The following is a 23,016-nucleotide window of genomic DNA, read 5'->3' on the forward strand; positions in this document are numbered from 1 at the left end:
TTTCCGATTTCAACTGCGGTGTCACTGATAAAAGAAAGCTATTCTTCAGAGCTGAGGGTTATGTTGTTAACTTGGGCTGTAACCATGAATAAAAATAGACACATTTTAACGTGATGGAACATCTTTTAGACAACAAATAATTGGTTTGTGAGTACTTGATTGTAGCTGTAAGTGGGGCTGTGCATTGTCATTTTCTCTACAGGAATAATTTTGTGTCTAATGGCGGACTACTTTCCGTACGATCACACCGTCACCTGCCAGACGCTGCGAGTCTCTCACAGTGACAGCACACTTCATGGGTTATTTGTAGCTCCCCACTTTGTATTTACCTGGTCACTCAGTCAATCAGAAATTTCTGAGATAAGACAGGGAGGCAGCGGCGTCTCCGCTGTCTCCTCATCTTAGCAGACATGTGTGCGTCATGTCTGACAGATGTCATCCTGTCACTGTAGAAAACGGTCGCGTAGCTTGATGCTGCAGCCGGATCGGAGTCTTGCAAGTGTGTGCAAGAGGTGAAACGCATGTGTGTTTTGTGCTCTCTTAGCGCAATGTACTCTCATAAGATGCCACATTGCCCCTGGGATGCTCTTTGCTCACTCGACAATAAAATGCATGGTATTGGAGGCGGTGAACTGGCATTTTATGCAGCACGGAAAAGACGACCTTTGCCTTACACAAGAAGCCGTGATGATAAAAGAGAAAGTGGAAGCGGAGTCATTGCCTGGAGAACGGAATTAGGCGGTGAGCTGCACCTTTTGTTCAGCTCTTTATGCAACGTCAAACGAATCCAGATTGACTTGTCCTTCAGTCCAGACCTTGGGATGTTACTTTTAATGACAGCGTACTGTAACGATCTGGAGAATAGGAGAGCAGAGAGTGCTGTGAGACACACAAACGCTCACTCTCTCTGTTCTGGCTCACGCACACGCCTTGCTTTTATTTCGTTTCCTTTCTGTGCAGAATCTGGTGGGGTGTCTACTTTCTGAAAACGGCAAGGTTAGCACATCTCATCACCACAGCAACAATTATATTTTTATTTCAAATTTGTCTCCGCCTGCCACTGTATGTCTCCGTGTGATTGAATTAATAATACCTCCCCGTCAATATGTCAGTCACTTAAATGACTCATAGAGAGAGAAACCCAGAAAGGGGGAGCTGCAGATTTCTCTGATTCCCATCCTCAGCTTCACGGTGGCCCACATTAACAAGCACTTTGTATTCTGACTCCTATCTGTTGCGGTTGAGGAAGATGACTGCGATAGCCCGTGTTTCTCTCATCATTCCCTGCCGGCTGGAAGGATTAATGGCAAATCAGCAGACAATGGCACTCCGCAGACATCTTGGGTTAAGGATGACTCAGCTAATTTTCCTCATTGTAGACTCATTAAACATCAAAAGAAAAGCCCGATGAGCTCGGTAGTTGCAATAATGCACAGAATTTGTTGCACGCTGTTGAGTAAACAGTGCTTAAATCGGTCCTTATTGAAACCAGTGTCAGGTCTTACTGCCGCGCTTTCCACTTACGGGGACTGCTAGTGCATTTTCCTTCACACTTTGTGAGCTACTTGTGTTTATAGTGCCTTGGTGTGACATTTTAAAAAGCAAAACAGACTTTGCCATTAGGTTTGAGGTAGATGTAAGTGGTGGTGGGAGATGAGAAGTCAGGCTTTTGTCTTGTGTTCCCGACTGCCTGAACACGCCAGTCTGCTTCCACCTAATTTCAGTTGCTAATACGTTCCCTTCCTTACAGTTTTCCCCTGCTTTCAATAATTGAATACGCCCGGCCGGGTTCTTGCAGCACAAAATACATGACTTCACTTTTACGGAGACATGATTTGACAACAAGCTTTGGGATTAGACCGAGCCTCTCCCACATGCAAAGAATGATACAACCCACTTGAGTCACACTTGTTTTTTTTTTTAAATATAACTTGAAAGCTCATTTTACTTTTGCAGAAAGTGTGTTTGCATGCTTTTGTGCCAGATGTACTTCTGCATCTGAAACAGGTGAAACTGAAAAACGGCTTTAATAAGAAATGCACATTAGTTATACTAGTGCTCTCCAGACTGGGAGGCACAGAGCTGAAAGCACGACTTTAAAGAACAAAAAAACAATCTGCATTATTGTGAATAATGTAGAAGTGATTATCAAGGATGCTGCGATGCTGGCCAGACTGTCAAGTTTGAGATTGGCAGGAGTGATCTTCAGCTGAGACGTTTATGATGGATGAATTTTTGACAGTCAGGATAAAGGGTGAGGTTTATCCATCAAATATGTCGGTCTAATCCAAAATATGAGTCAGATTGCCAGCTGTTACAGTATAAATGGCCTGATCTTAAATGCTTTTGCAACTGTTTCCACAGTGTGCGCTGATGTCCACGGTGCCTCAGGGATGAACCATAAAGACCTCGGTGATTTCCTGAATTTTCCTCTTTGTAAAGCCACTGCAGAGCTTGTGATTTTTTGTGATATAACAACCCAGCTGTCAGATATATTTAAGGAAAGTCGATCAAACACATCTATGCACCCCCCAGGTTGAATTTCAGGCTGATAACTATCATCCCCAGCCTTATATCCTATTCTGACAGAAAGTCCAACATTTTCAAATTGGACCAAAACAAACCTTCTCCAAACATGCAAAATGTTCCCTTCAGCTCCATCTGTGGAAATTAGATAACATTTGCATACTAAAACACTATTTGAAAGAGGAAATACACCCATTAAATATCAACAGTCTGTTATTGTTGACACAAGCATGGCAATGATGGCGCTGAGCACAAGTTGTTTTTCACATGCTTTATTTCTGTCGACGTGGTGAAAACTTTGTCCAGTAAATACCTTCTAAATGCCTTCTTATGTTTTGAGGTCTTGCAGACATGTTGTCTGAGCCGGATACTGAGTGAGGACCCACATGGGATGTTGTGAGTGCATGCGTGTGTGTGTGTGTGTGTGTGTGTGTGTGTCTGTGTCTGGGTCTGTACAGACCATCTTAACGGTAGAATAGAGACTTGGGCCATCGACTGCTCATTAGAGGAAGAGTAAAGGAAGAAATGTGAAATGGAAAGTAGCCAGATTGCAAAGGACGACGCGACGACTAAAAGAAAGAGCTGCAACTGGATTTTGAAGAATCTAGAAACCAAAAGAAAAGCTGCAGTCTGCATAAACACAGTAAAATAGAGCACCAACATGACTCAGCACCTGCAGGGTAAAAGTCTGCCTTCCTCTCATCACCTCGCCATGCTCTTCCTCCCCCCGCCTTTGTTTCTCTTTCCTCTCTTCCCGGTCTCCCTGGAGCCGGGGCATCTCTCGCCTCACATTATCACAGCAGCTCTGGCTTTACTGCCGCTGTTAGTTCACACACCCCAGCTCGCCCCCCTACCCCTCGGGTTGTGCTGAGCTGGGCCGATCCTGCGTATACTTTACAGGAGGAAGGTCATCCCTCCATCTCCTGCACGGTGATGGACAGAGGGGCGGAGTTTGAGGCCGGTGCAGAGAAGAGCATATGGTTAGTTAACTTTAATGTGGAGGCAGATGCCGCTCTGTGCGACTGGGAGATCAGTGGCTTGGAAACGTGTCATGCTATGATCATGAAGGTGGACATTTGTAGTCTTTATTGTCGAGGGGCTGTGGTTCTGCGCAGTGTGCAGATGGGATCTAGCGTGGTGGAAAGGGATTTATCTTTTTATCTGTTGCCTTGATATATAAAAGAGTGGTAATTACCCGTAACCCCACATTCCAATTAATTATATTTCTCTCTAAAATTTGTATAATACATGCGCTAATATAACAGCTTTTGTGAACTTGCTGTGTGCAGAAAAAAAAAACCCTGTAATTAAAGATGCATCATTAACAAATGCGGCTCCATCTACACACTATTGCACACTGCTTTTGTGAGTGTTTTGCTCTTTCACAAAGACACGCAGTCAGAAATAATTGAATACCGCCTTGGAATACTTTAATTTGCTGAAGTCGTGCCAACGTCAAAAACACGAATCTAATCACCTTGCAGGATTTTAGATTTTTTTGTTTTTTTTTTGTTGTTGTTGTTGTTGTCCCTCCTGCCTCCCTTTTAGTTCATCCCTTTAATCCGCTTATGCCAGACCTCTGTCCCAGTGTGGGCACACTACTAAAACGAGGTGAAATGAAGTGTGCAGAGAGAGGTTTGGGCATGTGAGACCGCTGCCTGTTTAACTTTGCATAGCTCTGTAGCTAACCAGCCAAGCAGACAGACTGGAAACACAGCTTCACAGCATCCCGCCGCAGCTCTCTATTGCAGCATCCGCCAGCCGTAGCGATGCTTCACATGCCAGTTATATAAGTGAAGGGAATTCATCTGACGGTGCTGCGTGAGGTATGAGATTATAAGCCCAGCTTATGGCACGCCGCTCTTTGCTTCTTTCGGCTGAGTCAGCGAGATGCCCCTTTGATCCTCGCTCCATGTTCAGCTGCCTGAAAGGACTGACTGGATGCCCTTTTGTGAAATTGTCGCTCAATGGTACCCAAAGGAGATTCTGTCCCCTACAATGGCCACAGGATGCGGTAAGGTTAAAGCAGGACGGAGGAAGGAAGGGGGGTGGGCTGCTGTCAGTCCAGGAGAGTTATGAGAGGAGGCATGCCCGAGGCCTTGTCGGTGTCGGTGCTTTAGGGGTCCCGTTTTGCCGGGTGTCACAGGGGAAGAGGAGATCCTGATGAAGAGGACGCTGGTGACCTGTCAGACATCACATGATGAATGGAGAGCAAGGCACTGAAGGACCGGGAGGTTTCTCCCTCCACGGGAAAATAAGCCAAAGCATAACTTTAGCAACTGGTAGTGAAAAGCAAAGCGTGAACACCTCAGGGTAAAACTGGAGAATGCAAAGAATTTTAGAAACACAGAAACATGTAGACGGTCAGAAAGTGCTAAATAACACTCCAAGCATAACATGCCTGGCTGTTTTGCACAATATTTATTGTTAGATCCTATTTTGGTATTGTTTCTTTCTTACAATACCACACATCTCGATCGGAATACGGGTAGCTTAATCAACCAAAGTAAACCAAATAAATTTGCTTATTTAATAACTAGTCATTAGTTTAAGAGAGTGATAATACATTTAAACTTGAGAACTTGTCAATTTCTGAGCAAATGAATTAATTGAAAGCCCCACATGTACCCTTGCTGCTTGCACCGGGTGAACCTATTTACTGAATAATGAGGTTAATCTAAAGAGACAATAACACGTTAGTAAGTAAGTGAAGTTTATTTAGAATATCTATTTGCAGATCAAATGACAAAGTGCTGTACAGAACAAGGTCAAACAATACATCCTGTTTTACATATCACAGTTTTCGTGAAAATTCGTCCAAAAGCTTCTCTAAATAAGAGTCTTCCAGTTCTTTTTGAAGGAGTCCAGAGATTCAGCCGTTCAGAGGGACAAGGGCTGGGGCAGCCGCCTGAAAGGATCAGTCTCCCTGGGGTTTAAACCTCGTCTGTGGGACCTTTAGGAGTGTCTGGTCTACACACCGAGGGGTTCGATATGGAGAGCAGGGCCACAAGAAGTCCATATATCTTCATGTAGCTAACAGTCGGAACATCAGAACTAAAATTCATAAGTCAGTCCGAGATTTGACAGGGAGCCAATGAAGACCAGACAGGACGGGGAAATGTGTGATGGTCTGAGTCTGCCTGTCAGTATCTGGCTGCTGAAGTTTGTACGTTTTGGAGTTTAAGAAGAGACGTGTTAAAACAGGTAAAAAGAGAATCACAATAGTCCAAATGCAATGAAATTAAAGCATGAATAATCACTTTACAGTTGTGTTTTGTTTTTATGGTTCTTAAATTCTACTGTCCGTGTTTATTTGAAGCTTTTCAATTTGAAACATTCAAGCAACATAAGAATCTTTTTTTCCGAACTTCTTCAATGACTCAGATTGACTCGGATGAAAGGACAAAGGTCCACAGTATTTTTCCTTATATATACAGCTATCTATTCCTACTCTGTTTACTCAGTTTTTTTTTCCAAACTTTTTATGCAGCTTTAATTATAAGCAAGTTATGATGTCCTTTTAATTTGTGAAAGAAGCTTGTTTGGATGAGTAAACGCAACATCCGATATTACAGTGAAACAGCTGCTCGCTGCTTTATTCTACTCACACTTAATGTTCTCATAACTATGGCGACAACTACATGACCTTAATTAATTTTTTTTCCGCACACTTATTGAGTTCACTTGCAAATAACCGTATTGCCAGTTGAATGATTGAGAAGGTTCTTGTAGAAGTTTGACCTGCTAATGGTATCAACAGGTTCCCTTCATTTAATGAGATAAAGCCTGACTGATCTGTTCATTTATAATATGTTCAGGGAAAATGGTCCATTTAATACGCATCAGAGATGTGCGGATGAAAGCTTACTGTCTGTTGCATCGCGGCAACTGTCTGAAATTCTCATGTGTGTATACTAGAGTGAAAAAGAAAGCAAAGGTTTTGTCTGTGTGAATGCGAGATAGAGATTGTAATCCTGTGTGCGTCCATCGCCTGTTAGTCTGTGACGTCCTCTGTCTTTGGGTAAACTGTATCTGTGCCTCTGGGTCAGCCTCGATAAGATAACCCTGCACGCTGAGAAAGGTGCCTGAGAACACCTGATGACATATTCTCCATTCAGAGGGCCTGTTAATTAAGTGACAGCCAGAAAACAGAGATAATGATCTCCCGGCGGACGTGCACAGGCCTGCAGGAAAGGGCCGCAACGGCGAAATGTCGCAAAACACACCAGGTATTTGCTCAGTTTTAACAGTAGTCGGTGAAACACCTGTTAAAAGGAGATGAATATTTTCGAGATAACAACTAATAAAGGAAAAATGTTTGATTTTTAAATGTCAGCTGGGTCTAATGAGAACGGCGAAACCAGGCTGAGGGATGTTGTTTTCACTTTCTATTTGAAATTGGGCAGTTTAAATGCTTTTCATGACTTTAGAAAAATGAAAAAAACAAAATTTATGACAGATTTAGAAATAGAAAAGACAAACTGAGAAGTTGGAGTGCCATCAAATTACACAGCCTCTTAAATGAATTTACAGAAGGAAAACCAAATTACTGCCGCTGACTTGTTGCCCTGCGTTCTTTATTGATCATCTCAAACTTTCACTGAAAAAGTGAGTAAAGCTTTGTCATTCTTACGTAATCGTTTTCACAGTTAACAGGCCTGGTGCAGACTGGAGTTCTCAACTCTCTGAATAAATCTCTCCAAGCAGATGCAGGACATGTGCTCGTGTGCGAGGGAGAGTTATGTCTGGAGCTCGGAGTGTTAATCTAATTCTGTGACTTCTGAGTGAGGTGTTGGTCTAAGTGAGCATGTTAACAGTCTGTCGTTTCTCCCGGGGTGCCAGGCGAGGCACTGCTTCCATCACACTGCAGACTCAGTGCAGATATTTTCTCTCTGACCGTTTTTTTCCCTCTCTCTTTTTTTTTTTTTTTTTTTTTTTTTTTTGGAGACAAGGAAGAGTACTGCTGATGCAAGGTGAAATGGCAACACGGTGCCAAAGGATTCCCCTGGGTGATTCCCCTGACGTGCCTCCTGCCATTGCTCCATGCTCAAATCACAAGGTGGCAGAGGAGAGGAGAGGGGAGGAGGACCCATTTGACCTTTCACGGGAACTTTATTGCTTCAGCTCCTCTCTGAAAATTACATGAATAAGTGAAGTAATACACTGATGCACATTCGCAGTAACAATGAACACCATAGAATGAATGCTACTGTCTTTTTTTTTATGATGGAGTTTGATGAAGAGTTTAGAAAACAGGAAATTATTGAACTATTTGTACAAGGTCTTTTTTAAAAATGTATTGTTAAAATACATTCAAACATCTTGTCTCATTCAATTTCTTTATTTTCAGCTCCTTACAAAAAAAATGCAACAAAAGCCAAAATCCATGCATTTCCATGCAGAAAATTGTTGACCGTGGATAAAATGTGAAACGATACAATAGCGCGTCCTCCGACATGCATGCACCAGCCAAACAATGAAGCTGTGATAAAGCAAAAATAGTTTGAGTCTATTGACAGCCAAACCAAAAAATGATGAAGTTCCCGCAGCTTCATGAAGAGATCTGATGACTTCCTGCACTGCCGGAAATGTGTGGCGCATGATTAGAGGAACGGAGACGAGAGGCTGTAGTGGAAGACTGGGGAGCACACTCCTCATTTAAAGAGGATCCGTCTGTTTGATTGGACTTTTTAGCAACGCCTGAGAACAGACCTCACGACATAACTAAAGGAGTAAATTAGGTGCAGTGTCCTGCCATTGCGTCGGCTGCAGTAGAGAGTAATAAGTTGAACTGTGAAAAAAGATAATAAAATGAAAATTTTACTTAGGAGTCGTAATGAATGTGTTTTAACAGCAATGGGGCCACATTCACCCCATGTTCTCTAGCTAGATGATGTTCGCAGGACAGCATGTCCATCTTCTTGGCGAGCTGTGGGGAAATAACTTACAACTGAGGGGACGGCTGATGGGGCACAATGGAGCCCATTGAACCCCTGTCACAGGAAAATGAGGCCTGCTACAATGGCGGCGTTATCTGTTGGGAGGAGGAATGAGGAACTTGTGTGATGTGACAGACTCACTAACAGCCTCTGACAGGACCTGGGAAGCCACAAAGACCATACTGTAGTACTGGACTTGTTGTATACTTGTAATGCAGTCAGTGGCGAACAGATTCTTTCTCTTTCTCTCTCTGTTTTCATTGTTTTTTTGTTTTTTTTTAATCAGAGGAAGTGTGATTGAGCATGTCCACTCCACTGTGTTGCAATCTGACACATTCACACCTGGTAGCATCACAGTACAGTACTACTGAGGATTGTGGACTATTGATTTCTGAGTCGTGACGGTGGGCACATGTGCTGGAGGGAGAGCGAGACCGCTGCGAGAAGATGTTGCCATTCTTTCGTCATCTGAGGCAGAGTGTCATCATCTGAAATATATAGTTAGCCTTCAATTAAAGGCTCAGTGTGCGGTGTAGTATTAAATGCTATCGAGACGAGCACAGGGAACCCCCTCCCAAAAAAAAAAAAAAAAAAAAAAAACAGATGAAGATAAATATCCTATATTACTCACACAATTTCAAGCCCAAATCACCTGTGTTTTATGAGCTGTTTTCCTGTACTGTCATGTGGCTTTGTTGGAAAGCACTTTGGGTACCTTTTGTTTTTTTTTTTGTAAAGAGCTATATTTGTAATATTTGATCTAATTGATTGATTCGATCTGTAGCTGTAGTTCTCCAAGAAACTGCTGAAACAAATAAATCCCCAACACTTCAGGAAGCACATAACATGGATGACACCTTGAGGAGGAAATACACCGAGCACAGACTCAAAGAAATACGCTATCGGAGGAATAGAGACATTGGCAAACCTTTCTGAACCATTTGAAGCACACACTTCCAAACACTTATAGTGTTGAATTCCATGTATTCATGAGGTCAAGGTTTAGAATACCACGCATACCGTGGTGCAAATATCTTCATTTCTGCAAATTAGTTTGGTTAAAAATTAGGAAAAGCAGCAGCTTTTTTTCTTTATTTTACTCTGCTAGAAATTACATAGATTTAGACGTATTATTCCCACCGCATTGACAACAAACACTCATGATATGAAATACAGCAAGTTTATTTAGCGAGGAGTCATCGTGACATGTTCGACCCATTAAAACTAGAAGAATTTCCATTCATTCCACAGTAATGGTTTGTTTTTCCCTGCTGGTAGCAAAATCGATTCCAATCCTTGAAAAGTATTTCTGCAGATCGTAAAGCAATTAATTTGGCCCCAGGTTTCGGAACAATGGCGTTGTTTTCTAAGGGAAGACCTTTATCCATATTGCTGGAGGTGGAGTCAGCGGCTGTGTTGAAACTGACCTGTTTGAATGCTGTGGCTCTGGCTCGGTACAACGTATGGAGGTAACTGAAAGAGCCTTGCTGGAGACACAGGAGATACGAGGGGCAAGGCCGGGAGGAAGGTTCCAGCCTGAGCCTTGGTCTGTGGACACGAGGAGCGTTTAGACGTGAGTCAGCATCCAAAACCTGATTCACGAGTAAGTTCAGAAGACAAAATACCAGTGCCGTCACAATAATGGTCTGTGTTGGTTTCTGCCACGAGTTGAGAAGGAAAAGAGGATTTGTGGGGAGAGGAAGCTTACGGAAATATTCCCAGAGCTCATCATTATTCTATCATCCCTGCATAGTCAAGTACAACTCCCCGCTCTATTAGTACATAGAGTACAGTACATCTACAGTAGCAAGAGTTTCGTCTTTAGTCCTGCTGATTGGTATTCGCTGCGATGCAGAGGAGAGTCATGCTGAGCAGAGTTTGGTCTGCATGCGCAGAAGAGAGGGAACGAGAGAAGGAGAGAGAATAACGGGGAAATGTGGGATGAAGTGATTACTTCCCTGTAGTCAGACTCTTTCAAAGCCTGCTTTCCCTTTTTCTGTCGAGAGATGAGGAAGCTGAGGGCACGAAGACACGGAAGATCTCTTCCTGTTTTCCAAACTCCTCATCATGTTATTTCAGAGAAAAACTTTTTTTCCCTGCTTGTGTGTGACGACTCTGAAGTCTTCGGCTCCCTCAAACTTTGCATGAACTTCCTTTGTTTTTACACAGGCTTCTGGGAACCGAGAGCAAAGGCAAAATCTTTTCAGATTTGCTTATGAAAATCTCCGGCGCCTCACTTTTTGAGGTTGTGGCATTGCACGTCTTTGTTGGAAAGTTTTTGAGGCTTGTGTGAGGTTGTTTAAAACTGTAAAGAGAGCTGAGTATGCACTCCGCATCCGTCATCTGTCACTGCAGGATTGTTCTGGTATTTTCAACAAGAAAACGTCACTAAGAATCCAAACAGTCCGACAAGCAGTCTAATAGAGTTTTACACTCAATTTGTGGAGCATTTCTATTCCAAACGTCCCTGTAACCCCTTTCTCTTCATTGAAAATAATATTTAATAATGGCTGAAGAGGATTTCATTGAAGGGACCACAGAATAATTATCTGCGTTACCTTTGTTCTTCCCTTCTGCACCAATTCTCATAAACTGGAATTTAAAGGTGAATTTAAAGGGGCTCAAGCAATCAGTTAAACATGTGTTAGTGTGTGGTGTTCCCAGATTATTATGTTTTAAATGAGTTTGTCAGCTTGGTTCACTTTGCTCACCATGAATTTTGAGTGTTTACCTACATGTCTGTCAGTGTTTTCATGAATACTTTTTTTTTTTTTAATGTTTTACAATCAAGGTCATAATCTTCAGAAGACTCACAATTGATCAGTACTTCACTGAGATATGTGAAGCTTGTGCTCCTGGTTATGACCTTGCTTTGTTTCCATGTTTTCCCCTACCTGTGTGGGTTTTCTCTCACACTCAACCTTCAACCTTTCCTGCTGCATTTTCTCTTGTTACACATTTATGCTCCGGCTGTTGAGATGACATGGTGTGCAGTGTTTTTATGTGTTTCGTGTTTTTATTCTTATCTTTTACACACTATATGAGATTATCTGTTTCAGTAGATCAAAAAGTAATTAATGCTCTGAATTGTTGCACCCTGCTTGTCATTAGCGGCATGTTTGTTACGTAGAAGTGATTCAAGCCATTTAAAGTACAACAATGTCACTGTGGTTCTTCTTCAGAGGTTGGCACTGATATCCACAGTTTTATTTCTTTCTTCTTTTTTTTTTCTATTGTAGAGTTTTTCTCTTTGTGTCAAGTTTGCACAATCCCTGCCTGCTTGGCTTCTCTGTTGATTTTAGGATGTGAGTTTGAGTTTAAGTTGCCAGTAGGCAGGAGTGTGTGTGGTGTGTTTGTCCTCTTACTGGTGACTTGGCCGGGCTTTTTCCTGCCTTTGCTGAATGTCAGGTGGAATTGGCTTTATCTGGCTCTAGACAACACAGATCACAAGATTTCTGCATCATCTTTATTGTATTTGTGTATGAAGGAGTTTGCATGTTCTCTCTGTGACTGTGAGTTTAGACATGAGTCTGTTCATATATTGTTATAATATGTAAAAACACGCAATTTATGTTTATTTTCAAATTGTGCAATGCTTTGCCCGGTCCCTGAGATTTTAATTCATTTTAACATTCATTTGTACATGAGGCTCTCAATATCTGCCGAGATATGAAAAAAAAAAAAAACAAGAAAAAAATTAAACACCCATACTTCAAATGGGTAATCGTTCTGTCAAGTGGAAAAACAGTCTGATCCGGCTCAGAGGTATCGATCACTTTGCGAGGGTACATGCCACTTGAATTGATTTCCTTTTAGGCATGAACTCTTCAGAGAGAGTGCCACCATGTTTTTATTGACCCTCCCTGCCTCTGCTTCTGTTGTTGCAGGTAAAGTATTAAACACGGACCTGCGCCACTACCTCAGTCTGCAGTTTCAGAAGGGCTCGCTGGACCACAAGCTCCAACAGATCATACGAGACAACCTCTACCTACGCACCATCCCCTGTAAGTACGCCACACAGGGCTGGATGTGCATTTTTCACTCACGCTGCCTAAAACCGGGCAAACCAGGAATGTAGAGTATAGCACTCTGTCAGGGCGCGTACGCTACTTTTTTTTTTTTTTTTTAAGTACTTTTTGGTCATTTTGAGTATGTTCTGTATCACACAGCTGGAAATCCATCTCACAAGAGTCATTGTGTTACACACAAACACACACACACACACACACACACACACACACACACACACACACACACACACAGAGTTGCCCCACTTGTGCACTGTCATTCACTCACCGCTCTCTGTCACAATCTAAAAAAACACACACTTCACACCCACACACTCCATCTTCATTATCACCATAGCAACCAGGCCAAGGACATTTCCGTAACCCTCATCTAATTTATTTACTTTTGTACCCTATCATCACAGCGATCAAAATGAAATTCTTTCCATATATAACCTTTTTTTCCCCCTCCATGTTTCTGATTGCTGCGTTTTCCCTGGCTGACGTTCTACACAGCGGGACCATCACCAGCTATTATTCTCTGCTGAAATCAGTAATGGAGTGGTAAATAAAGAGGTTTGCAACTGTGGACTGCCAAGAACCAATGCAATAAACGACAGCTGTGTGGGTTTTCAGAGTACTAGTAATTCATACCTAATGAAAATGTGCATTGATTGCGATATCTTTTAAATCTAGTATTGCTATTGCAAAACAACTGTTGCTCTAATCAACAGTGAACATTCTGAAGGGAATAGTGCTCAGCAAAATTATAAAGGCCGCAAATATTTCATGACGTCAAACGGTAAACGAAGTCAACGAGTCGGGCTCAATTTGCTTTTGACATGCAGAGAGAAATCTGTCACTGGTAAATGCCACTTTCCAGGAGCCGAGGAGGGAAAAGAACACGTTGCGAGTCTGATGCTCCTGCATTACCTAACCCTTTTCTCTCTCTATTTTTTTTTTCTTTGAGGTTATTCAATGGTTTTCATAAGCTTGAATGCTGATTTTTTTTTTCTTCCTGAAAGCACTGAAAGCTTCAAAATTAGAAACAAAGCCACCTACATTTAAATTTGAATAATGATTAATTGAATTTGTGAACAAAATACTTTCCGTGATAGTGTAATGTGCCAGTGTGCGAATAAAGTTACACCGTTTTCATGAATGAAATGCAGCTTGAGCTATGTATTATATAATTCTGATAGTTTTGATCAAGACTTCCACTCAAGCCTGACTTGCATTGTTGGAATTTTATGATTATATATCTAGTTTTTCAGAGGAAGTGACGTGACTTGACTTAATGTTAGGAATTCCAACTATCTGAAGAAGTGTGTGTGTGCGTCTGACTTACATTCCTATGAACATGTGAAGACTATTCAAACATTCAAACTACATAATATCAATTGCGATGAAGTCCCAACCTGGATTTTGAGCACTGTTGTTTAGTGTAAGTTGGTTAGAAACAGAAATATATTTTTCCCTCCCTTTTCATCTTAAATTTTGGAAGACTTTGTAAAATTTTAGAACATCTCTGTTGCAACCTCTCTAAAGACACAGCGTGACGATTTTTCAAAAGCGCCAAATGATGCAGAGAACTGAAGAAGTAAAATTGCTCCAACGGGAGGCTCGACTCCGACACGGAGTCTGTAATTCTGAAACAGTGACGATGTTCACACAGATGTGTTGACCTAAATATTTGCCACGTCCTCTTGAAGACTGACTCCGCTCAAAGGAACGCCATAATTGAGAGGAGTCAAGGTTTTAGTCACATGCAGAGCAACTGCTCCTGAGGCGATGGCAGACTCGCAGGCGCAGCTCCGTCACAAACGAGTGACATCCCGGCTCTCTCAGCCCTCGGGGCTGGAAGTGGCTCTGCCTCGCTCAGACGGGACCTGCATGCACAAGTGTGAAATTTCTCGAGAAGTAAGCTGCTTACCTTTCGTGTATATTTAATTTCATCTGTTATTTTTGTCTTGGGTGGGAAGGAATTTTCTCACAGCTCGAACATACCATATCATCCACCCGTTCATCAATGCAACTCTTTATTCTGCTTGTGGTTCTTGGGCGCATTATCATGAAGGATTCCACAGCAAATAATATACCGGTATGTTCGAATATTAGATGTTTGATGCGTTAGAAGGAAAGTGATAAGCCCACAAATGCACAAGCAGAACATGCAAACTCCATACCGCAAGGCCAGGAAACTTCTTGATTACCTCCGCCAAGGAGGTTATGTAATCACGTCGGTTTGTTGGTTTGTTAGCAACATTACGGAAAAAGTAATGGACGGATTGCAATTAAACTTTGTGGAAAGGTGAGTCTTGGGCTAACTTAGAATCCATTAAATTTTGGTGATGATCCGGATCACTGTCTGGATCCAGGAATTTTTTAAAGGATTCTTTATCGTTGAGAGATAGGGCAGTCTTTGACATAGTTGGGCATAACTCAACAATAAATGACAAGGGGGCTTAGCAAAAAATTACTATGTAATTTCTTCAATGACTCTAAGAGATATCAGCTACTGATCCAGATCACGGAAGTATTCCGGATACCAGGATCCAGAACAGACAAAAATAGGGGGATTCCAGAGTGTCAGTCACTGTGAGGCAACACATTGAGATATGAACATGCGACAAACAGCTTTCTCCCATACATTGTTTGTGTTGGGGAGAAATAAAGTGTTTTTTTATTATATATGGTGTTCTTATTGTTGTTGGTGACTGATTTGAGCTGTGGCGGAGGTCTGCGCTCTCTGAGTGCCAAATTCTAGTCTTGATATGAGACGAGAGCTTTAACCACTACAACACTCAACTTTCTTTCCCTTTACTTATTACCTCCTCCAGGAGGTTATGGAATCTCGTCGATTTGTTGGTTGGTTGGTCTGTTAGCAACATTACGGAAAAAGTTATGGACGGATTGCAATTAAACTTTGTGGAAAGGTGGGTCTTGGGCTAACTTAGAATCCATTACATTTTGGTGATAATCCGGATCACTGTCTGGATCCAGGAATTTTTTAAAGTATTCTTTATCATTGAGAGATAGGGAGTCTTTCACATAGTTGGGCAGGCCCGCCACTCACATTCTCTGTTGTTTTCTTAGCAGAGAAGTTCAGCCTCCCGAGTTCATATCGAATTTTTCCTCTCACAGCTCAATTGCACGGGGAGTATTTTGGGTCAGTTACAGTGAATAGACGGAAGTTCATTACAGACTTCATGAGTGTTTTTCTCCTTTAACTCCGCGGCCTTCTTCTCCCACTGCTCTCACCTGCTCGCCCGCTCGCCCTGCTCCCTGCAACCCACAGCATTCACCTGCGCGCACACTTCACTTCAGCTATCACGTGCACCGTGGCTTTGTTTTGTTTTTTTTCCCACGTACCACGGCGATGGTCATTCGGACTTTACGGCCTTTAACCACCATTCATCAGCGGCAGCCGGTGGGCTCGCTGCATGAGTCTCACTCTCTAATCCCCTGCTTGAATTACCGTCTTAATGAGCAGGAGACCGAGGCTGGCGCAGTGACGGGACTTCCATCATTCACAGCCTCGCTCTCAGCCTCCCATCCTTCACCCTCTCTGTTGTACTTTTCCATCTCTCTCTGTTTCAATTACCTCTTGCCTGCCTTTTTGTAAACTTTTTTTTTTCATCCTAAAGACTGTTTTCAGCTTTTCCTTACACACTCAGTTTTATTTCTATTTTGGTATTCTCATAGAAAAAAAGTTTTAGAATGCATTCATTAATTTACTCACAGGTAATCTTGCTGAGACACGCGTACTCATTTTCAGGAGAGTTTAAGCCAATATTATCTTATAAATGTCGGAACTTCTGACACGCAGGTGAGTGAGGAGGAATCAGTTTAGGTCTGGGACTGACATTAAGTGCACTGGACCACAGTGCAATACAGCCACAGGACTCGGCGCTTGTTGAGTAATGAGCTTGTCTATTGCTTCTTTTCAACTCCCCAAACTCACTCTCCTGCTTTCGCTGCAGTTATTTTGCTTTTGTAGCTTTACCTCCTAGCTGTGCGACACACAGGCTCGGCTCCTCATCTTTTTGTCACTGAAATTTAAAAAAGTCGTTCTCTCGCTGTGGGAAATCAATACGTCTGCGACCTACCTGCTGCAGAATAGATTGAGGGAGTGGTGGTGCATCACCGAATTTTGCAAGGCGAGAAAATTAGCTAAGTATTTTTTATCATCGCAGTATGATGATAAACAAGGGGTAAGCTCATTGCCAGTAAAATAATTAGCTTCTGTCACGCTGCCAGTCATCAAGTTCAGTTAAGTTCAGCCACATAAAGTGTTACTCTCACGTAGCTGACGACGGAAGTTTTGTTGTGTGTCCTGTAAAGACATAAGGCCATTTTCTTGCCACAGTTGTTGGGGTGTCTGTACATGTTCTCATTCATCTCATATTAAAGAGAGAGAATGCATTCATGGGGTGTAGGACTGAGAGGAAGAAATGAGGGGGGAAAAAACAAGAAATTTGAAACAGAAAGACAAGACCTGTCTGGTCTATGAGGACACAGTGGTCTTGCTCTCCTTGACTGGGTCTTGGGACGGGCTCCTTAACATTTGAACTCTTACCAAAGGCTCGCATGTGGTGTGAAAAAAAAGATTGAAGAGGAGGATTTTTTTTTTTTTTTCCAGAAGTGCAGAGAGCTGAGGGTCACCTGCAGCCCTCCAACTCCCTGCTGAGATGAAAGATGCCCAGAAATAGTTTCATCTTTCACAAATTCCCTGTCACACATTTTCCAGCAATGCAGGCAATCGCACAAAGAAATTCAGGGACTGATCAGGGCATGCCATGCACGTGCAGTCACGCCTTGTGACCTCTCTTCTGACTTAATAAGTTTCGACATCTGATTTCCTTTTGTCTTTCAGCTCATCTTGCCTCTGCTCTGTGTGTTTCTCAGATAACATAATGTTTGTCAAAGCTACAATTTTAATTGTATTTCCTAATAGATGTTAAAATATTGTGCGGCATGACGTCATCAATACAGCATGCCGTGTGACACAGCTTGCTCACTGTCTTCTCTTAACTCAATTTGGATTTGTAATAATCCTCCTTTTCACTTCTCCCCTTTTTTCCTTTTTCTTTTCACCGTCAAGTGCCATCATGAAACTTTGCGCAAAATCACCATGTTAAATTTACAGCCTGTCACTTCTGACTGACTACCTCTGACGTTCCCGTCGTGACATCCTCTCAGCTCAGAAAAAAATAGGTCTCTGCAGACTGCAGTGAAACCTCGCAAGACTAAAGTGACACTTTGCTCCAGTTCAAGATCAACACAGAGGCACTGACACAAAGAAATGCTTGTGCTTTCCAGTATATTCCCTAAATGGTGTGCATAGCCAGTAAATGAAAATATAAATATGTACATTTTTGAGCACTACATTTTTTTTTTTTAAATTGTATGGTGAATATAAAGTTACAGTGTGGAGACAGCCTACTTAGAAAGGGGCATAAGAGGAAAAACAGGCTCAGTACTAATGAACAAATCTAAATAATAGCACTACTGAAGCTCACTAATTATATTTTGCTGGTTTAATCTTTACTGTTGGAGAGTGTATGCGCTGGATAACTCTCCTTGGCAGAGCGCATAATTACTTTCTGGAGTCTTGTCATCTTTCTGAGGTTGCCAGTCAAGCAGCAGTTTTTACTCTTTAGTTTTTGTACAGATTCAACAAAGAGGATATAATATGCTAATTATTGAGCGTCAGAGTTTCTGGTACCTGTGGGCAGATTTCCTGCCTTTGAACAGAGCCGGGCTAGCCACTCTTCTCTGTTTCCATCTTTTATGCCGGGTTTAATCTGAGCTGCGGGCGAGAACAGGCTGAGAGTAACGTATATTGATCCTTCCTAACACTCAGCAAGATGGTGTACTTCCCAAAATGTCAGACTATTCCGACACTGTTACACGCCCTCCCATTCCAGCAATGCTTCAGCCCAAATCATTTCCCACTGGACAACGTTTTAATACCGACAGAAAATCTTTATTTGCTTTGATAAAGCGTCTTTATTCCCGCCCTCCAGAATCAACTGCAGCATATCTACTCGTCTTTGAAGGAATTGTCTCCAACGTCTGTCACTGGCCTTGCCTGAAAGAAAAGCCTGACATGATCCTTCAAAAAATTGTGGCTATAAAGATTTGTTGCTTTCACTCTATTGGACCCTCAAAAGCTCAGCAGAGCCTCATTATATGGCTGGTGACCGACCCGCAATAGGACACTTATGGTATATATGGGTGTGACATCCAGGATGATGGCTGGGGGAGAGCCTTGGCAGGTACATCACTGTGGCTCAAGTAATTGGGCTACAGGGGACATTTTTGAGGGACCAAAGCCGAGAGCGAGCAAGCAGACACGTTGGTAATGAGAAGCAGCAGAGGTTGGCATTCTCACACGCAACGCAATGTCAACTGCTTTGGTAACACAAACTGTGATATCAAGCCGGGCGGGGGAAGGAAGTTTCTTTGTCATCCACCCCCCACCCCCCCACCCCTGCCAAACTGTGCTATTACTTCTCTGTACCAGCAGAGAGAAGCTGTCACAGTCCAATTAAGGAGAAAATATAAGAGTTGAAAAACAAAAGGGAATTGCAACATAAAGTTATTTAATAGGCCAGGGGCCAAACTACAGAGCTGTTGTTTCACTGTTAATTGGCACAGACCATGCAAATGTAAGAAAAGAAAAACACATAAATATGCAACAACATACTTAACAGTTTCTGCATGAATTGAATTGTTATGTTTACATATGATATAAGATCATTTCAATAGAGCATATGCATTCTTACATTTAACAGAGGATAATTCACTTTAGAGTTTAATTAACGAAGCGCTGCTGTCTCTGACACGACTGTTGAATTTAGAAACGTGGAGGAATATTCAGTCATTAAAGTCTGATCCTGACACACAGTCTGTTTGTGACTCATCTCTCAGCAAGACGTTCCTGGCCTCACTTGATCATCTTTTTTTTCCCCCCCATGTTGAGTTTGTATCATCTCTCTCTCTCTCTCTCTCTCTCTCTCTCTCTCTCTGTCTCGCTCTTTGCATCTTCTCCACATTCTGCTGCAGGGCTCCTCGACGTGCTCCGGTTTCCTCTGACACCGAAATCTGCTTCATTTGAAATTTCAAATTGCCTGTTATTTTTTTTTTTTTCCTGAATATAAATAACTATTTATATTAACCTCAGCAATTGACTGGTGGCCTCCAAGGGTGTCCCCCCCCCCCCACCCCACAGTCGTCCACTTACCCTCACCTCACTGTCCTCCCAGCAACCCTGGAGAAGATTCAAAGCTAATGTGTTTGCTCCATAAGCGCGGGTCAGTTTAGGTGATGGGGACCGCCATGAAATGCAGCTGTAATGATTGGTTCCCGTTCCGTCCTTTGTTCAGCCTCGGCTCGCTCCGTCCCTTTTGGTTGCACTTATTTCTTTGGCGTTCACAAGTTTGGTGACATGCCACCTAATTAACCCCGACTGCAATTATGGCACATTCCCGCTTATTTATTCATGGAATAAGGTTTACATAATCCTTATGCTAATGTAATCATTTGGTGTCCGTTTCTGCCTTCTGTTATTCATCCTCTAGAATAGAAAAGAAAAGGCTCCCATCAGTAAGGGAATAGACTGTGGCTTCACCACAGGAGCAAAAATCTGCACTCGGTGTGCCCTCGTGTCATTTGCATTCACGCTGCCCTTCGTGGGCCGGAGTTAACTTAAACCACACCAGGAGGTTGCACAACTCATTGCTTCCCTTCATAATTCACGTCTTTAATTTACTCTGGTGTTTTCTGCTTTTTAACTGCAGTGAGTACATACATCATAAAGCTCCCAATAATATCTTGTTCGCAGAAGCTGCAGTTACTCATCGAGGATTAAAATGAATTATGGCCCTCAGTGCTCGGCAGGCCTTCATCAATTATCCATCCCTCACAGGATGGTACTAAGGTCTTTTTTGGATTTTTGCTCCAAAATGAGATACCCACGCTTTTGGGAAAAAAAAAAAAAAAGAAAGAAAGAAAAAAGTGCTGCAGTCTTGTACAGAATTAGATCACAAAACACTGAAACAAGCTGGATCATCATTATCGTGGGAATAGAAAATAAGGAATCCTGTAAAAATGTGTGCAGTGAAGGAGCTCTTGGATCAAGACTTATTTATATGTCAATCAGCCACGTTTATAATGATTCTTGCTGCACTGAGAGACGGCAATAAGGAGATGAAGAATCGTTTCACCCGAGCCAATCCCAACAGGAAATCCCCCTGGACAGGTCACCAGTTACATTCACAGTTATAATAATAATAGGAAGCCAGAATAGACGGAGAAAACTCATACACAAACCGTTAAACCATGCAGACTCCATACAGACAGGTGCAAATCTTTGAGGAGTTGAATTGTGTCTTTTCCAGGCACCACGCGGCTTCCTCGAGAAGGGGAGGTGCCAGGAGTTGACTACAACTTCATCAGTGTTGGAGACTTCAGGATCCTGGAAGAAAGCGGTCTTCTCCTAGAAAGTGGGACCTACGACGGTGAGTGTCGCTGCACTGTTTGGGTGTCGAGACGATCTGTGTGCCTTCCCAGCTGCACGCGTTCACATGCGTGATTCACACTGACAGCTCTCTATTATGGAGTGAGTGTAAGCTCGATATTCACAGTTATTATGACTAACAGCCCGCCATAGTGGAATGTGACGAGCGGGACGAAATGTATTGATCAGTGAAACATGATTAAAGACTTGTTGGAAGTGACAGTCAGAAGAGCAGCAATACTCACAGATCCTGGGAATGAGTGCCTCTCGTTTCAATTCAAAATAAGTCAGAGATCCCAATATTTTTCAAGCCAAAAAGACAATAAATTTATTTTAGACAGACCTTTTAGACTTATTGTAACCTCCAGTTTTCAAAACCTTTGCAAACCGTTATAGAAAAGCTGTTTTAATAAAATACACAAGTGTGTTTTTGACAGTGCACTTTATCTGCTTTTCCTCCTGCAGTCTGCTTATTCGCACGATAGCGTGTGAACATGCAGGCAGCTATAGTACCTGCTGGTGACCTTATGTAAACCAGTGAACCTGCTGATCCCACCGTCTGGCTGCACAGTCACACATCAGGGGACCCACTTGTGTTCTTACTTACAGGTCATGCGTTATTCATGGGATAAATCAGCCTCCTTCGTTTTCTCCCTCTCTCCTCCTCCCGCAGACACAGGGAGTAAGCTCCGGCTCATCCACTGCGATGAAAATTTGAAACTGAATTCTAAGTACAGTAACTCCTCTCCTTTCAAGAAGTCTTTTTTTTTTTTTTTTCTTATAAACGTTCCTTTGGCAGCACCTTTGCAAAGTAAACATGTCTGCTGAGGCAGATATTTTACAAGTAGGAAAGCTCAGTCATGTTCCTTCTGGTAAGGAGTTTACACAACAAGGGATGTTTCAGCTTGGCAAACAGATGACTAGCCAAGTATTTACCATTCCGTCTTAAATACTACAACGGAGAGTAAGCGGTTGCCCTGCATTCAGAGGTCTTGGAAAGTCAGACGGTCTCAGTGTATTTGTGTCATGAAGGGATTGGAATGGAGGATTTCTCTCACATTGCACAATGATTATGGCAATAACATGATAATCTCCCAGCTCTTTTTAAGCTCATTCTTTCCTCCTGCAAATCCAAGCTGCTGTGAAATGGAAGAGGATTTTTGTAAATGTTCGAGGGGCAACCTCTGGTCTATGAAATCGACCATCCGTGCGCCGTTAGCTCGGTCTCATTCAGCTACACTTTGTGCCTCCTATAAGATGTAGAATTAAAAGATAAAGCGAAATCCTCAGCAAGCGGACCTGGAAATGGCTTCATCTTTATGTGCTCAGGTACATTTCTGCGTCAGTATTGTAGAACTTGTGTGCATGTGAAAAGAGATAAAGCGCGTATTTAATATACAAAGTAATCTGGGCGTGTTGAGGATCCCTGAGATGAAGTGTCATTCCCACTTCATGGCATGATGGAAGTGACGACGTGAGGCTCACACATGCACACACTTACATTCACACACATGCTATAAGAGCACACAGCTGCACACCAATCCACACAGAGCTAATCCCGCCCTTCCTCGTGTTGATCGTCTAAGAGCTCAAAAACTGGGTTTCAGGAGCTGCCAAGTCACCCACAAGCTGTCCCTCATCTGTGAGGTGAAGCCATGCGGGATTTGCACCTTTCAGGAGGTTCACTGTGGGTTAGAGACAGAGAAATGGGAAGAAGAGTAAGGAATAGCATTTAATAGAGACTTGAAATAGACACATGCTGAGCTCCTCAATTCCCAGTGGAAACTCCTGTTCCAGTAAAAGAGCAGGGCTTCCTTGGATGTGTGCAGATTTGTGGATTAGCTTGTGAAAAGTTGGCTGATTTTTCATACTCAGTCCCTGAGAGGAATCCCTCAACCCCTCTCCTCTTTTTTTGTCCTCCTAAGCACAGCCATGAGAAGCCAAGCGGGGCTGCTATGGCTGCTATGTGCCAATCTGTTCACTGCACGGTGAACTGAAAGGGAAACCACAAGTAACTGTG

The 23,016-nt window shown here is 42.6% G+C and overlaps 1 protein-coding gene across 3 annotated transcripts in view; it reads left to right on the top strand.

Moving 5' to 3' along the window:
* The window catches only part of magi3b (membrane associated guanylate kinase, WW and PDZ domain containing 3b), a 129,080-nt gene that overhangs the window by 79,407 nt on the left and 26,657 nt on the right, over positions 1-23,016 (top strand). For all 3 annotated transcript variants that reach the window (XM_030091415.1, XM_030091416.1, XM_030091417.1), the window contains exons 2-3: positions 12,353-12,469; positions 20,878-20,997. In XM_030091415.1, the coding sequence (XP_029947275.1) occupies positions 12,353-12,469; positions 20,878-20,997 (237 nt within the window). The remainder of the gene's footprint in view (positions 1-12,352; positions 12,470-20,877; positions 20,998-23,016) is intronic.

This window comes from Salarias fasciatus, chromosome 5 (assembly GCF_902148845.1).
Source record: "Salarias fasciatus chromosome 5, fSalaFa1.1, whole genome shotgun sequence".
NCBI classification, from domain to species: Eukaryota; Metazoa; Chordata; class Actinopteri; order Blenniiformes; family Blenniidae; genus Salarias; species Salarias fasciatus.